At 46.5% G+C, this 18150-nt stretch overlaps 1 protein-coding gene across 1 annotated transcript in view; it reads right to left on the bottom strand.

Moving 5' to 3' along the window:
• LOC309526426 (dynein axonemal intermediate chain 2-like) overlaps nt 1-18150 on the bottom strand; it is a 78606-nt gene that overhangs the window by 11709 nt on the left and 48747 nt on the right. Inside the window, exons 14-21 of the mRNA XM_082212501.1 lie at nt 15219-15329; nt 13459-13546; nt 12459-12595; nt 7271-7396; nt 5247-5441; nt 3614-3760; nt 2310-2432; nt 812-959 (exon numbers count right to left, since the gene is read on the bottom strand). Coding sequence (XP_082068627.1) covers nt 812-959; nt 2310-2432; nt 3614-3760; nt 5247-5441; nt 7271-7396; nt 12459-12595; nt 13459-13546; nt 15219-15329 — 1075 coding nt within the window. The remainder of the gene's footprint in view (nt 1-811; nt 960-2309; nt 2433-3613; nt 3761-5246; nt 5442-7270; nt 7397-12458; nt 12596-13458; nt 13547-15218; nt 15330-18150) is intronic.

Here is an 18150-nt window from a genome sequence, read left to right as displayed (position 1 = left end):
GATACATAACAACAACAACAACAACAACAACAACAACAACAACAACAACAAATTTATTATTTGCACCCCGCCCATATGACTGGGTTGCCCCAGCCACACTGGGCAGCTTCCAGAATATATAAAAACATAATGCAACCATAAACATTAAAAACTTCCCTATGTGGGGCTTCAGGTGTCTTTTAAAGGTTATAGTTACTTGTCTCTTTGACATCTGCTGGGAGGGCATTCCACAGGGAGGGTGCCACTACCAAGAAAACCCCTCTGCCTGGTTCCCTGCAACCTCACTTCTCGCAGTGAGGGAACCGCCAGAAGGCCCTCGGTGCTGGACCTCAGTGTCTGGGCTGAATGATGAGGGTGGAGACGCTCCTTCTGGTATACTGGACTGAGGCCGTTTAGGGCTTTAAAGGTCAGCACCAACACTTTGAATCGTGCTCGGAAACGTACTGGGAGCCAATGTAGGTCTTTCATTCCCTTGGTGTGTCTGGCCTGAATGATTGGGGTGGAGACGCTCTTTAAGGTATACAAGGACAAAGCCATTTAGGGCTTTAAAGGTCAGCACCAACACTCTCCAAAACCTTCAACACACCGCCGAGCTTATACTTTTTGGGTGATGTGTAAAAGCTGAAGGAACTGCAGCCTTTCAGCTATGTTTGAGGGCCACAGGAACATCTTGCCCACCCATCCCATGGCACCTGTTCCCTTTGTACAGGTGTCACTCGGTGAGGCATGAAGCTACCACAGGCATAGGAAGGCTAGAGGCAGGAATGTTAAGTGTCCATGTCCTGGCAGAAACATCCCTCGCCTTTCCTACCTTGTATACTGCGGATGTCGGACCGCATTGGGCGCGGCTCTTGCTGTTCAATCTTGCGCTGCAGCCGCTGAATTTCACTACGTAGGTCGGCAATGATACTTGTGTACTGGGCGATGTGATATGAGACATTAAGAAGGTTACGCTTTACCTGCCAAGGTGGAGAGAGGGAATGAGTACTGGAAATCCATGGACACTGTGGCATCCAATTTAAGTTCTCTTAAATTGCTAGATGTGGGAGGAAAACTTAAGGACATTCCACCAACATTACTACTACTACTACTACTACTACTACTACTACTAATAATAATAATAATTTATTATTTACACCCTGTCCATCTGGCTGGGCTTCCCCAGCCACTCTGGGCGGCTTCCAAAAGAATATTAAAATAATATGATACATCAAACATTAAAAGCTTCCCTAAACAGGGCTGCCTTCAGATGTCTTCTAAAAGTCTGGTAGTTGTTGTTCTCTTTGACATCTGGTGGGAGGGCGTTCCACAGGGCGGGCGCCACTACCAAGTAGGCCCTCTGCCTGGTTCCCTGTAACTTGGCTTCTCGCAGTGAGGGAACTGCCAGAAGGCCCTCGGCGCTGGACCTCAGTGTCCGGGTAGAACGATGGGGGTGGAGATGCTCCTTCAGGTATACAGGACCGAGGCCGTTTAGGGCTTTAAAGGTCAGCACCAACACTTTGAATTGTGCTCGGAAACGTACTATTATATATTATATAAATGTTATGTGGTAGGATACTTAATGGGAAGACTGGAGACATCAGTGGTGGTGTGAAAACATACCGGTATGTAGGGAACCTTGATGAAAGTCTGGTTAATATTTTGTGAGGGGAGAACAGTTAGAAGGTTGCTAGACTGGAAATGCAGGAGACTGGTGTTTTTCTACTTCCCCCCCATTTTTCTAGGACATAAGTACAACACCATCAGATGAAACCAGTGGTCCATCTAGTCTACCAACTTGTGAATCATATAGCTGCCATGCTCTGAAAAGAGATGTCCTGTATGATATAAAACTGTCATTTCCTGGAGCAAGTCTTGTTCCCTACAATTGTGTGTCAATCTGAGAATGGTTCCAGCATTTAGGATGCTCAGGACTGGAGGACTAAAGGATTGGTTTGGCTCTGGCGGAACAACTAGAATGTCCACCCAGTGGCGGAGCATTTTGCCCCAGGCGCAAAATTGTTAGGGGTGCAAAATTGCAACAGCTGGTGCTGCCTCAATACAGGTGCACACTTCCATCACTGGGCTCCACTGAAAATGGATTCTCCAGGCAAACCAAGAAGTGAGCGCTCCAGACATGGGAACAACTCTTCTTATCTCTGTGGCTGCGGTCCCCTGGGTGACACAGATGTCATTTCCCATTCACGCTCTGCACAGCCCCGGGCTCTGGAAACCCACGCTATGCCACTGTGGCCACATAAGAGAGAAGTTAGAAATCTAGGAAGTGGAAGAACTTTTAGAGAAAGGGTGTGGGGTCTGGGGGATCCTACCGTGGTGCGGATGCTCTTGGCACGCTCTGCATAGGTCAGGGTGCTGCGTGACTCCTCAAAGGAACTGCTGGCAGGGCTGATGTGAGCAATCATTACCGTTCGGCTGTTCCCGCCTAGTGAATCCTAGGATTAGGGAGCAAAGTTGTAGGTCTTAACATAGGAACCAGGACTCTTGACACAGAAGAGGACAAACCAGCCAGATCAGGAAGAGCAGAGGAGCAAATGGCAGAGCCAAAAACTGAGCCCCACACTAAACCTGAGCTGGACAGCCAAGAACCTTCTAAGCCAAAGCCACCCTAGAGTGAGATGCATGCACCACAGAACAGTGCCCCCAGAGCCATATTCCCTTTCCCCTGGCTCCATTGACATCAGGGGCCTCATCTCCCCAATGTCTGCTTACTAATATAAGGAATACTCAAGATGGTAACTGACTGAGAGGCTACAGGATGTCCTGGACAAAGGACTAACCCAGTGTTTCCCAAGCTTGGGTCTCCATCTGTTTTTTTCAACTACAATTCCCATCATCCCTGACCAATGGTCTTGCTAGCGAGGGATGATGGGAGTTGTAGTCCCAAGGCAGCCGGAGACCCAAGTTTGGGAAACATGGGACTATGCCTTTGTCTCTTAACTCTTCAGGAAGGGTACAGAGCCTGATACATGGAAGTCTGGCCTAAGAGGAATGAAAGGTTTCATTTGAGTTCCAAATCTTGTAAGTGCAAGTTGTTTGCTTGGAGTGATATAAAGCCTTGCAACTCCAACCTGACCCTACTTGCCATGGCACCCTCGGGTGTTGATCACATGTCACGGCCTCCACTCAAGGGCAAGATTGGGCACTGTGGTCCTGTCATCCCACCCAGCCTACTTTGAGGGACGTTTGGTTCCTAATATGAGAGGACTAGGGAAGGAACTAAATGTTGTGGCGAATATGAGGCTATCAACAATACCAAACCCACCTTGAATTTCTCCACTTCCTCCCACCTCTGTCACCTTAAGAACAACACCGCTGTCCCTTTGTTTCCTTGACCACAGCCACCAAATACGCTTTTTTCTTCCCCACCCCACAGGAGACAAAAGAAAGCTCTGTGGTGTGTGGCGGTGGGTAGCGAGAACCAGACTGCCGCCATTTTGTTGTTGTTGTTAAGCAGAAGGACTACAATTCGATGCACACTGGCATTAAATCCTTCCCCGCAAGCCAACCTTGCCTTGTGAACGTGTGAGAGAGAAGATATCATTTAATTCAGGCTATGCCCACCTTGTATGATTAGGCACCTTCCTTGCCAGCCCCACACTGCAGGCAGACCTACCTTTAAGAGGCGGGTGAGCTTGCTATCCCGGTAATTGACATATTTGACCCCTGCCCTGTCACTGAGCGCATTGATGCAGTTGCCAAGGGCCAGCAGGGAGCGGTTGATGTGAGCCCCTTCCTTCATTCGCTTCCCGCGGTTCTGCGTCTGTGGGAGAAGGAGAGTAGGAGGGACACAAGAATGGAATCGTTGTTCCGAGAAAAACCAAGCAAGGGGCATGCTGAGACCTTTTCTTCGGCTGCAATTTTGAGAGTGGGTTGGAATCTCTTGCCCTCGTCTTCGCTGGGCTCTCTTGTGCCCTCGACTCCAGCTTTCAAGCTTCTTCCAAAGCAGCAGTCTCAGGAAGGAAAGAATGCCACTCCTCTCCTCATTTTAACCCCTTTCAAGCCCCCCTTCAGACAGGACACCCATAGTGTGTAGAGGGACCAGAATGAACTCAGTGGCCCCAGGCCCATTGCTGGCTGTACCCCTCCTCACACCGGCCTTCACATATTTAGCAATAGCAATAATAAGAATAATAATTTTTATTTATACCCCGCCGTCCCCAGTCAGAGCGGCTCAGGGCGGCTAACACCAATAAACTCACAGTAAAAACGTAATAGGGGGGAAAGAGAGGGGGCGGGAAAAACACCAATTTTAAATACAGGTTAAAATGCAATTTAAAATGCAGCCTCATTTCAAAGTAGCCGATAAATCAAGACCATAAGGGGAGGGAAACATAAGAGTCAGACCGAGTCCAAACCAAAGGCCAGGTGGAACAGCTCTGTCTTGCAGGCCCTGCGGAAAGATGTCAAGTCCCGCAGGGCTCTAGTTTCTTGTGACAGAGCGTTCCACCACATCAGGGCCAGTGCTGAAAAGGCCCTGGCTCTGGTTGAAACCAATCTAACCTCCTTGAGGCTCGGGACCTCCAGAGTATTGTTATTTGTGGACCTTAAGGTCCTCCACTGGGCATACCAGGAGAGGCGGTCCCGTAGCTACGTGGGTCTTAAGCGGACTTTTTAAGTGTTCCCCCTTCAGCGCCTGCCTTATGATGGTTCCCGATTGAGAGGTGGCCCGTTAAGTTCATTCAGGCAAACAGAAAAAGCCCCTTCAGCTCTTCGCACTAAACATGTGACACTTGGGAGTGGAGCAGGCAAACCTGGCACACACACACAAAGATTTGGGGGTGGGGCCGATGTGCCCATTCCTCTACACACTTTGGGCCTCACATGTTCAGGCTGAGCACCAGAGGGCTTCAATGACAATGCTCAGGAAATACATAGCCTCCAGAACAACCCCGTAGGCCAGTGTTTCCCAAACTTGGATCTCCAGCTGTTTTCGGACTACAAGTCCCATCATCCTTGACCTTGCTAGCTAGGGATGATGGGAATTGTAGTCCCAAAACAGCTGGAGACCCAAGTTTGCCCTAGACCAGGGGTAGGCAACCTAAGGCCCGGGGGCCAGATGCAGCCCAATTGCCTTCTCAATCCGACCTGCGGAAGGTCCAGGAAGCAGAATGTGTGCTTTTATTTATCCGGCCCACCACATGGTCTGAGGGACGGTGGACTGGCCCACAGCTGAAAAAGGTTGCTGACCTGACCCCTGCCCTAGACTAACTCCTCCTGATGAGAAGCCTGCCCCTTTCTGCCCGTACCTGAGAGGCCCGCTCCGAGCCAGCTAAGTCGATCATGAAGAGCCGCCCCACGCGCACCTCCTGCATAATATTCTTGACGCGGCTCTTCTGGCGCACGGTGACCTGTAGCACAGCATGGGAGCGCGAGGAAGTCCGGTTGGCCGCCGTGGGCTCCTGGGTACGCTGCTTATTGCCTTTCATCAACAGCTGCATGATCTGCAGGGAAGGGAAACAGCGGAAGGCACAAAGGCATCCTTCTTAAAATGGGCAGGGAACCTGTGGCCCAATAGATGTTGGACTCTGACTCCCATCATCCCCAGCCAGCATGGCCAATGGTCAGGGATGATGGGAGCTGTAGTCTAGGAACACCTGACGTTCCAAAGTTTTGCCACCTCAATGTTAAATTGAGCCATGGATATTGTTGACAGGAGGCTTACTTAAACTCTGGCCGTTCTGTGACACTGGAAATAGAGAGGATTAAGGAACCGCAGATAAAAGAACAAGTTTATTCTGGCCTGCAGACCTCTTGGTCACTGTTCACACAAACAAAGGCCAATATTCAGCTGGACGTGTCTGTAGGCATTCTTTAGAAATGTCCATCCTACCTCCTCCATATTGTTCCCATATCAGACTTACAAGATCCGCAACTTCTCTCATTGTGGGAAATTATTTTCATTGAAGTCATAAGACAATATCCCAGAGTTTCTCCTTTCTTTCTGCTTTCTGCTCTCTCCTGAGTGGACCAGAGGCAGTAATATTTCATAGCAATATTTACATGAACAGACACTTCAGGAATAGGAGTCTATAGGAAAAGGAGTCTATACTCCTCTTCTCTCCTCTTCCCTCAACTCAGAAAAGTGCAGAAACTGAAAATATTAAAGGTTTTGTAAGAGCAAAGCCACTACCTGTTGGATGATGAAAAGATGCCCCACAGGTGGTGAGAGCACAAAATGGAGTCATCAGGGAAAGACATGAGAATTGTTATGGGGATTTGGGGGGGCCGAGGACCAAAGAAAAGGAGGAACATCCTGGGAAACAGAAGGGGGAAGGGGACACCCCAACAACTCTGAGAAATGGATCTGTTTCTGGTTGGCCAAAACCCAAACAGTCATCTTCCTCAGGTGGGGGGAAAAGCAGCAATACCACACTTTTAAAGCACCCATCAAAGGATTCTCAGAACTGTAGTTTTTTAATGGTGTTATAGGTCTGTAAAGAGTAAACTACAATTCCCAGGATTTTTTGGGGAAATCTGTTTTAATTCTGTCATGTGTACGTAGCCCAAGTCTTCTAAGGCTGCAGTCCTATGCTCACTTATCTGGAAGTAGGCTCAACTGAACACAGCAAGACTTTCAGGTAAACATGCCGGTCCATTCCTCAAAACCACAGCATCTGCTGTTGCCAGGAAGTAATGGGCTGATCTCTTTCTCCTCTTAATCAATATCCAGGAAAGAATATTGAATTTCTTGTTCCATCACTGCTAACGTTTCTCCCCTCCTGCCTCAAAAAACTAAATCCAAATGCAAATAAGAATAACCTTTTCAAACTCAGCCTTAATGCTTGTCTCACCTCTTCATAAGCAGCAGAACAAACAATTGGGTTGACTAATATGGTTTTACTCTCTAGCAACAAAAACACAAATACAGAATAATTTAAAAAAGGGGGGGAGAGGGTCGGATTATTTGTGGGCCATTAACCACGATGCTATGTGGGGATGCTGCACTGACAGCGTCCCTAACAACAAGGGCAAAACATGCAATCCTGGTCACCGAAGGAATGAAGAAGCTGAGATAGATGTACCAATGGTCTTGTCCAAGGCTATCCATTGTTGGCAATGTCATTCAGTACTGTAGGGCTATTCAGTATCGGGATCTTCAGTTAGAATTATCTCCAGATTGCCATAGTGATAGGTACACAATTATGGCAGGCTCTTTCAGAACATAAAATTCATAACCGGGATCACTATCCTGTAAAACTGCATTTGGCAGCAGCGAAATTTATGGCTTCCTGCTCCTCCCCCGTTGTATAATTGGTTTATTCCCATTCACCTCCTTAGCGTTGATGGTGGACACTTCCGTAATGCCAGCCACTTGGATTATCCCTTTGGAATCTTCACGCAAATCCAGGTAGCCCAGGGAGGGGTTCAGCAGGTCCCGGATCATCTCATTGTAGATCTAGAGGGGGGAAGTAAGAGGGGCTGAAGTACCATTGCAAGCAGCTTAGCTATCTTTTAGCAGGTTCTAGAAGGCACCAATATGGGACACCGGTGGCGCTGTGGGTTAAACTACAGAGCCTAGGACTTGCCGATCAGAAGGTTGCCGGTTCGAATCCCCACAACGGGGTGAGCTCCCGTTGCTCGGTCCCTGCTTCTGCCAACCTTGTTGGCATGCAGAAGGCTGGGAGGCCAGCAGGCTAGCCCCGGCTGGGCCGTCTCCTTCCAGTGGCCCAGTGCAAAGACCATCACCTCTGCTCTGACATAAATCAGCAACCTGGGCTTACTCAGCCAGGGCACACTATCAGCAGATCGAACCGCGCACACAGAATAGGCGTGAGGCTTGTGGAAGCATACTACAACTACAGATTTATTAATCATAAATCAGGACAAAGAAACATGTCGTCTCTCTCTCATGTCGTCTCAGAGAGAACAGCTAAAAGCAAAAGCTATACACAAACAGAAGTTCCCAGCATACTGTGCTGGAATGTAAACAGACATGTGACACGTAACAATCCCATGCCTGTTCCTTAAGGTGGATTAGAAATGTCAACAGCCCTTCCCCTTAAAGTCCCCCCCCCAAATATTTTCTGTACTTTTGCAATCCACAGGAATTCCCCATGCCCGATGATACCTCGCTCTTGTTTGTGAGTGCTCCCAATTTGGCTTCATAAGCAAGAGCATCAGAAACAGATGGGATGATTTGCAGTGTTGATATCTACCTATGCCGTGGCCTAGACTACGATGCAAGTTTGCTGATTTATTACTTCCTTGTTCTGCCCAGAGCATCTGGCAGTATTTTCTCTTTTTGGTGCAAGAGAGGAACAAATGAACTATATATGTTGGCAAAAGAAATGTTTATTAGAACCTTCTTCCCCTTGCATGCACCTCACAAGTAGGTAAGATGTCACTCTTGTTTCCCACAAGGGTCTGCCTATGGCTGCAGGACTGGCTATTAGAATCGGACACAAGGTCACTGAGAAGCTGGATCTCAGAACCACATTTGAGGACTGCTTCAAACTCTGCCCCCCACATTCTCTCCCCAACAGGGACCCTGGAATCATAGCTGCAATTGCTTGTTGGGCTATAGAAGGCTCCATTCAAAATGACACTCCACCTGAATTGCTGTGTTAGCTTAAAAGCAAGCAAGGAAACAACCCTGAAAACCACTGCTGGCCATGACTCCTTGCGGATACCTCCCGTCAAACCTACAGTAAATGTCAGGATTCCTGGCATTGGCCATTAATGCGTCAGGCAATCAATAAATTCAATACCAGAAGTGTCAATAAGGACTGCATTAGAGCTGTCTCTCCTGCTGGCATCCAATTTGCTCTAGAAAGTTAAGGATGCAGTCTAAGACCTTATTCACATGATTGTTCTGCCTATAGCCTGTAGCAAGGCAGTAGCACAGATACTTCTGCCATGTATCAAAGTCAGTTTGGATCAACTTGGGAGAGGTTTGGGCTAAAGGCAGTGGACAACAGACACGTACAGGTGCCCCACTTAATGTCTGATAACAAAACAAGACCCTATGGTTTCCATGGGTTCAATATTCTGAATAAGCATTGAGAGTGAGCCTTTCAAAGCCCCTGAGGAAGGAAGAAGCCTTAGCCAAAGAAGATAAAGAAGAAGACTGGCAAAAGAAATTACTGAATTATGCAGGACAAATTATTACAAAAAAGGGTAACTGTTTAATGCATTTTTTTTAAGCTTTGTGTATAGATTTTTACATCAGTATAACTTTTAAAAATCAGTTGTAATAAGATGAAAAAGGTTTTAAAATTGGATTGTTACGTATATAAGGTTTTATGGACGTGCATGAACAAGTATATTATAAAGGAACCAAGAGGGGGAGTGGAGGGAAGTTGACTCAAAAAAAATTGTGGTTTAAAAATTTGGTTATGATCCACCCCCTTTTTTTCCTTTATTTTTGAAAAATAAAAAAATGTTATTAAAAAGAGAGAGAGAGTGAGCTTTTCAAGACATGGTATACAATGAAACCTCAGTTGTCGAATGCTTTGGAAGCCAAACAATTCGAAACCCAAACACTGACAATCTGGAAGTGAATGCTTCAGTTTTCGAACGCGCCTCGGAAGTTGAATGGCTTCTGAGGTGAGCTTCTCCATTTTTAAAAAGGAATTTGGCGACCGGCAATTGCACCTTGGTTGTCAAACGTTTCGGAAGTCGAATGGTCTTCCGGAATGGATGTCGTTTGACAACCAAGGTTCCACTGTATAATGAAATTAAGAAAAAAATTCAAGTGACTTTTCCCTAGAGTTGCCATATTTCAAAAGTTGTTGAAGAATAGTAATAATAATAATACATTGGTACCTCGGGTTACATACGCTTCAGGTTACATAAACTTCAGGTTACAGACTCCGCTAACCCAGAAATAGTACCTCGGGTTAAGAACTTTGCTTCAGGATGAGAACAGAAATCGTGCAGCGGCGGCGAGTGGCAGCAGGAGGCCCCATTAGCTAAAGTGGTGCTTCAGGTTAAGAACAGTTTCAGGTTAAGAACAGACCTCTGGAATGAATTAAGTACTTAACCTGGGGTACCACTGTAGTAGTAGTAGTAGTAGTAGTAGTAGTAGTAGTAATAATAATAATTTTGCCAAAGTTGTTGAGTTTTGTTGTTTTCATGGAAAATTGTTGTTTTTATGTTGTTTTATGGAAAATCAGCAAAAATGAAACTACTGAAATGTGAATTTCCTGGACATTTTGCTGATTTCTACCCAGACACTGCTTCCAACTGCAATATTCTGGATATGTCCAGGAAATTCCGGGTGTATGGCAACCCTGCTTTTCCCAAGAGGCCAGAATCCTTCCTGCCTGGGGACACTAGACAGCGAAATCCCAAAGAAAGCCTCAATGGTATTTAGGTATGTGACTACAGTGACAAGGATTCTCTTATGCTCAGAAATGGAAGGAGGAGAGAGAACACCCCCAAAGGAAGAACGGCTGATAAAAAAATATTGGAATACGCAGAGATGGCAAAATTGATGGCACTGATAAAAGACACAAATTTAGAATCTTTTAAAGAAGACTGAAAACCACTTCTAGTGTATATAAAAAGTTATTTCCATATGCACAGACCATATGGGTTGAATTTTGAATATAACTGTTGAGTAACAAATGTAACTTTCTATATGTGAAAAGATAAAATATTCTTTTCTTTTTTTAAAAAGAGAGAGAGAGAGAGAGAATTGATTTGAGGAACAGAGGCTACTGAGAGCTGGGTTCTTGCATAGAGGGGATGCCAGAAGCAAGGATGGACAGATGATGGCTAATTTCCTTCGCCTTCTCTTCCCTTCTCCCCCACAACTGCCAAACCCCAGTTTTCTCTTAAAGTTGGAAAGAAGCACAAAGGAACTGCACTGCTCATGTCCCAGTGGTGCTTTTCCCGTTGCTTCCTTCCTTCGCTTTATTGCTGGCTGGTTGTTCCACGCTGCTAATGAGTGTCAATATTATACTAGCCTGAGTCTTGGTGTGTTGCCAAGGCGATTATCTGCACCCAGGACCTTGTGCACACCAGCCATAAAGGCAGAAGGATGTGTGTGGGGGGGGGGGGAGCTGCTAGAGAAGAGTCAAGTTATGGGGTACAGGAAGGGGTAGGAACACTTGAGACAACATCAAGATTTCAAGGCGGGGGTGTGTGCTTCGGTTGTGAAGGCAATCTTTCCTACACACGTGTTTAAGGCGGAAGGCATGCGCATCATCATGACAACGTGAAAGTAAGTACAGTGGTACCTCTAGTTAAGAACTTAATTCGTTCTGGAGGTCCGTTCTTAACCTGAAACCGTTCTTAACCTGAGGTATTACTTTAGCTAATGGGGCCTTCCGCCGCTGGAGTATGATTTCTGTTCTCATTCTGAGGTAAAGTTCTTAACCCGAGGTACTATTTCTGGGTTAAAAAAGGTAAAGGGACCCCTGACCATTAGGTCCAGTCGTGACCGACTCTGGGGTTGTGGCGCTCATCTCGCTTTATTGGCCGAGAGAGCCGGCATACAGCTTCCGGGTCATGTGGCCAGCATGACTAAGCCACTTCTGGCGAACTAGAGCAGCACACGGAAACGCCGTTTACCTTCCGCTCGAGTGGTACCTATTTATCTACTTGCACTTTGACATGCTTTCAAACTGCTAGGTGGGCAGGAGCAGGGACCGAACAACAGGAGCTCACCCCGTCGCGGGGATTCGAACCGCTGACCTTCTGAACGGCAAGCCCTAGGCAGTTAGTGGAGTCTATAACCTGAAGTGTCTGTAACCCAAGGTACCACTGTATGCCTTTGCCACCCAGCTTCAGTGTAGCTCTGCTGCTTGTGTACATTTTGCAAGGATGTGCTTCAGCAAAATCTCCAGCTTGTTACTTGCACATTCCCCTGTAAGCAAGGAACAACTATGTGGGAAGTAGCTTTAACTCAGGATGCACCTCAAAAACAGCTGTGTGACTCAGCGCACAGGAAATGGGAAATGAAACAGCCTTATCAGGCAGCGATTCCCCTCCAGGTCTGGGCCACCACGATGGCTAGCTCATCAAGCTTTCTGTGGGCACCTTTGGAATTTGGACAGAGCGCCATGGGCACCCTCACTCTGGTGTTACTCACCCCCCCTTTCCCTAAGTCTCTTCCCTCCTTGCCCTGGGCAGACAGAAAAACAGAAAATATCTGTGCACACACATATTCTTTGATTTCCCATGCAGTCTAGGTAAAAGCTGGATCCTGTATGATTAAAACTGATCTTCCTTCATTTGCATTATTTCGCTCACCCAGTCCCCATCAAAATATAAATTACACTGGTAGACTATGCAGTGAAAATAAATAAATAGATGTGGTCCTTGCCGGCACCATAAAAATACTGACCCAAGATCAACAAAATTTTTACATAGGGTGACAGCTGGCGTAGGGGAGAGATTTGTGGGGACCAGGAGAAGACTTCAATGGTGCCCTTGTGCCCATGGGCGCCATGCTGACAACTCCAGAGATAGGCCATCTTTCGCACCCCCACCCTGCTTCCAAGGTGACCCACCTCCAAATAGGACATAGACACCTTGTAGTCCATGTCATCACTGGTCTCCTCGATAGCACGGAAGAGGTCGTTGAGCGTTCGCACATAAATGCCAGGTTCACTGTCTGTGCCAAGCATGGTATAGGTCTTTCCACAGCCTGGAGGTGAGAGGAAAGTAGGGAAAGGATGAATTGGTAACATGTTTCCAGTTTAGGGCCACCTAAAGTTGGATATCCATCTTATTAGGTTTCTTCTTGAAAGGAGCACTTTGCTCCTTAAGCTCTTTCCTTCCTAACAAAGGTCATTTTCAATATATTAAAAACCACTGGTCAAAATGAACTGTATCAACCTGCATAATAAATGGATTTCTGGATGTCCAGCTCCTCACCTTCTGTGTTCAGAAAGCACAGGGACAAGACGATGGAGGCTAACATGTCTTTTATGGAACAGGGACAAGTCTTATCTGGAACGAATATGGTGTGCTGGAATTGAGAAGATAGTACAAACATGACTTTGTTCAAGGATGTGCAAGGGCGTTTGCACTACTTTTGTGCTTTGGATTTGCTCTGCTGTTAGCCAAAGGATGGTTTGTTTTCTAATGGTAATGTGGTGCGCTTGAAAAACCACCACACAGAAGTGGACAAGGCCCTTGTTTCGTTAACATAGGGTGCTTGCAGGCTTGAGATCAGAGGTCATGTCTTTTATTTGGTTTTTAGGGTGCTCACACAAATCTGCTCTCAGGCTCCCTCTCTCCGACTTCCTCTTCCCTGTCTAGATCCGGAGTCACTCCTCTTACAGCCATTACTTCGAATTCAGCCCTGGGTCCAGAAATGGCTTCTTTTGACCCTTCCTCACACATGGAGAATAGAGCCTGGGGCCCCATGAGAGAGGGAGCAGTTCTGAGGCTTGTCCCATTGCTTTCGGAACTAAAACAGTCCATGCCTAGAGAAGCCTATAGACCTTGGTTCCTACAGTGAGAAGAGACAGTATCTCACGTTCCCATATGAGCCTGTTTTCTTACCAGTGGGGCCATAGGCAAAAACAGTAGCGTTGTAGCCAGAGATGACACCTTCAATGAGGCCTTTGGTGGTGGCACGGTAGACCATATCCTGAAAGAGGAGGGGAACAGAAGAGGGTAGCAAAAAAAAAATCCTGTTTCCAGGAAGGCAGTGGAAACAAATAGCTCAATATGAGGCAGCAGGTTGCAATGACTTTGACTTTTCTCTAACACTACCTACTCTTTACTGCTTCCAGCATAGTATAACAGAGCCCTCCAAAGGCAAGAAGAAACTGCATTCCTTAAGACAGCTATTTAGCCATGAATCTGAGTTCGTTTTATGTGGTTTAGCCTTTATCATCGTCTTTTTAAAATAAAGCTTATGATGCTGTTTAAATTTACTGAGTAAACGGCCTCAGTCCTGTATGTCTGAAGGAGCGTCTCCACCCCCATCGCTCAGCCTGGACACTGAGGTCCAGCTCCAAGGGCCCTCTGGTGGTTCCCTCATTGTGGTAAGAGAAGTTACAAGGAGCCAGGCAGAGGGCCTTCTTAGCAGTGGCACCCTCCCTCTGGAACGCCTTCCCACCAGATGTCAAGGAGATAAAGAACGACACAACTTTTAGAAGGCATCTGAAGGCAGTTTTTAATGTCTGATGTTTGGTTATGTTTTCATATGCATTGGAAGCTGCCCAGAGTGGCAGCAACCCAGCCAGATGGGCGGTGTATAAATAATAAAATTATTATTCTTAATAATAAGACAAACTGGGATCCAGAGCCAGCCCAATTGGAGACAACACAAGTGATCTCTTGGTGCATCCATTTTGGGGGGTATGTCCTGAAGGAGTATTTGTGGTAACTGGAAAGGAATGCCCAGGGGTACTTCCAAGCTCAGCGAGGAGGCTGGATGCAGCCCTCAGATCACACAGTGCGACTGCACAATAGCATGGGCTGGCTTTACCAGGCTCTGTTTAAGGGAACACTTAAGACTAAAGTTCCCAGGATTCTTTGGGGGAAGCATTGACTCTTAAAGTGGAATAAACATTGACTCTTAAGGTGGAATAAGAGTGCTCTAATTGATGGCGTGGAGGTGGCCTTGTAGTCGTGTGCTCTCAGTCACTTCCGTTCCACAATGTTCTCTCCTTACTCACTGCTCCTTCTCCATCTCAGCCCCTTACCACCTCTCACTTCAGGAGCAAGAACTGGCAAGATGAATGGCAGATCTCACTCAAGGAGCTCCAGTTTCACGGCAACTTGCAAATTAGCTTGAAATGGAGCCTGCTGAAAGGGGAGCTTGTGGTTTGGCCCAGGCATGCCACCTGCCACCACACCTGAGACAGGGTTGGAAGGCAAAGCTGGGATGTCAGAGGTGCCTTAGATCTGGGACCATACGTTTTACGGCAGATCCGCAGATGCGTGTAACACTCCCCCAGTTATCTTTCCTAATCAAAAGCAGCTCTGGGGAGGTTGTGATTGGGAACTGAGGAACAGGGAGGAACAGATTAACCCTTTTTCCTCTGGGAATTTCGCCACTCTAAGCTTCGCAGCTGGTTTTTTAGTTGTGCCAGGGAAAAGATAAGGGTACTTTACATTTCTTCCATTGGGTGAAAAAGGGGAGGGTGATTCAGAACAGAAAAAACCACACCCCAGGGAAATATTTAGCTCTTCCACCCCAGCATCTCTTGGATCAGCCAGGAAACCAATGCATGTGCCTATTGCCACATCACATGTACTTTGGGCTCAGGTCCCTGGGTAACTAGGTATGCATGTTCGTCCGACTTATTTACCTGGGTAGCAGCAAAATCAAAGGCTACATCAAACATATAGGACTTCTCTCGTGAGCGGTTGGCGCGGAGCACATCATCAGGATCCTCCATTGGGTCCATCAGAACGACCATCTGCAAAAGAAAAAGAAAAAAGTGACGGGATCTTTTTGATACACATTACACTGGAGAACTGGAAGCAAACCGCAAAGAAGCAGCTGGAAAGTGGAAGAGAAAATGTGTGCACTAGTTCTTATTTGGCCCAGAGGAGAGTCACCCTGCTGCCATGGCTAGCCACTGTTTCCAAATCCCAAATCTTTCCAGAGTACAGTGGTACCTTGGTTCTCAAACGTCTTGGTACTCAAACAACTTGGAACCCAAACACTGCAAACCCGGAAGCAAGTGTTCCGATTTGCAAACTTTTTTCAGAAGCCAAACGTGCTCTGTTTTGAGCGTTACGCTTCCGATTTGAGTGCCACACTTCCGTTTTGAGTGTTATCCTGAGATCTGACTGTTCTTGCTATTTATTTAGCATTTTTGTGGCTCTTTTTTGTTTGTTTTTGTGACTGTGTGGAACCCAGTTCAGTTACTGATTGATTGCGTGACTGCAGTACATTGTTTATTGCTTTCATTTTATGGATCAATGGTCTCGTTAGTAAAATTCATGTTAAATTGCTATTTTAGGGGTTGTTTTTAAAAGTATGGAACGGATTAATCCATTTTGCATTACTCTCTATGGGAAAGCGTGCCTTGGTTTTGGAACGCTTTGGTATTGGACGGACTTCCGGAACAGATTAAGTTTGAGAACCAAGGTACCACTATAACAAGATTTTCCCCCCTGCTAGAAGGAAGCAATAAAGTGCCATCATGCTGCCATCCCTTAGAGCAGTGGTTTCCAAACTTAGGAACCACCTACAGCCCATAGCCAATGAAATATTGAAGTTCTGCCTAAGGTAGCTGCACCAACTAAAGCTTCTCTGCCTGTTTCTCCCTCCCCGTCTCCGAAATCACGTCCCTCAAGGTACAGAAGCTTTTAATAAGCTGCATAGCACACCAGGATCCCCTGAGCACTAAGACTGCAACTGTGAACTGGCTTCTAACTAATTAGACTGCACAGTGGTAATAAGCTGAGAAATACCCAGCAGAATAAAAATCTGCTAGGAGGAGGGTTAGGATCTGAAGTGGGGGAGCCTTCTGGGCTGCCTCAGTGCTAACTTATATATCATCACACTAGCCCAATGGTGTGTTCACAAGCCTGTCACCCAGTGGAGGAGCAGATATCCTCAAAGGGTCTTAGTCAACTGCTACCAGACCCTTTTAACTGGGTGCACCAGTGATGGAACACTCAGACTTTCTGCATGCAAAGGTTGCTCTCTTCCCCATTGAGCTGTGGTCCCTCCCACAAAGCAGGTAGATCTGACCTAAAGGGCATCAGGAAAACTGGAAGGATGGAAGAGAAGACTGTTAGACAGTGAAATAAAGCAGAATGGAAGTAGCAGAGAGAGAGAGAAAGAGAGAGAGAAATACAATAGCTATTAGAGCAGGCATGTCCAAAGTCTGTTACGGGGGCCTAATTTGGCCAAATCTGGTCCCTGTGGCAGTCTATTTTCTAGGGTAAAATCCTAAAAAACAACTTCAATTCTAAAAAAAGGTCAACAACCTTGGTTGGCCCTTTGGTCGTTTGGCCCTCACAGCCCTTCACTTCATCAAATCTGGCCCTCTTTGGGAAAACGTTTGGACGTCACTGTATTAGAGCTTCCACACTGGCTATTATCCTGCATGCAGGAGTTCCACCCACCTGCCTGTGGATCATTAATCTTCCTTTGTGCTTGTCTCTGATCCCTTCTAACCCTAATCTGATATGACAAAGGGGACAGGTCCATACTAGCCGTGCGGATGCCATTGCTGGACTTAGATCAAGTGTCTGTTTGCTAGGCTTAATCCCAAGCTGATCGGTAGCCACTAAGGGATATGGGGGTGGGTGGGAAAGGGTGTGGGTGTGTATGTATGCATGGCTGAACTGTTGTGCTATGGAGTCAGCAGGGTTGGGAGGGGATTCAGTCTTGGTTCCTTAATAGCACCTACAATTGCAGACCCTCCAAGTGCCCCTATTTTCCAGATTTACAGAAGCCATCCCAAATTCTGATTTGATCCCGGAATGCCCCACTTTTCCTTAGGACGTCCCTATTTTCATGGGAGAAATGTTGGAGGGTATGGAGTTAGGCAACTACACAACCTTTAGAAGACATCTGAAGGCAGCCCTGTGTAGGGAAGTCTTTTAATGTTTTGTTGTTTTTTTAGGGGGGCTGGGGCAACCCAGACAGATGGGTGGGATATAACTAATAACATTATTATTGTTGTCATTATAGGACACCTGTATTTTCCTTGGAGAAATGTTGTAAAGTATGTATCTGCTATGGGTTGCAGTGTATTTGGGGAATTATTTTTTTTTTTTGCCAGATCCTGGAAAGGGGAATGAAACTATTGGATTTGTATTTAAGGATTTGCTTTCTTTGGGTGGAAATGAGGCTACGGCTAAGTACACACTATACCATTAAAGGACACCCATCCCTCGCAAAGAATTCTGGGCACTGTAGTTTATGCTGAGCGTTAATCAGAACTGTAACTGTGAGGGACAAACTACAGTGCCCATAATTCTTTGAGGGGAACGAATGTGCTTTGAATGTGCTTTAAATGCATACTGTGTACACAGCCTTATTCTCTTTGGAGCTAACCTGGCTAAATGAACTTGAACCCCAGAGAGATTTTACCTCAGTGCTGCAGCTTGGCCTTCTGGGAACGACTGCTAAGGGTTCACCTCACAAGATTTGTCTCTCGGCTTGGGGATGGTTATGTAATGCCAAATGCCAGCCCCTCTGCCTGAGACCTCTGGCACTTAAGAGCTTTCACCGATGGTGGGAAGCCTCTCCTTTTCCCAGTTCAACCGTTCAGAGAC

Source organism: Podarcis vaucheri (assembly GCF_965113315.1).
Source record: "Podarcis vaucheri genome assembly, chromosome: 2".
NCBI classification, from domain to species: domain Eukaryota; kingdom Metazoa; phylum Chordata; class Lepidosauria; order Squamata; family Lacertidae; genus Podarcis; species Podarcis vaucheri.
The sequence above is the reverse complement of the archived record's forward strand: the minus strand, read 5'-3'. Positions and strand labels throughout refer to the sequence as shown.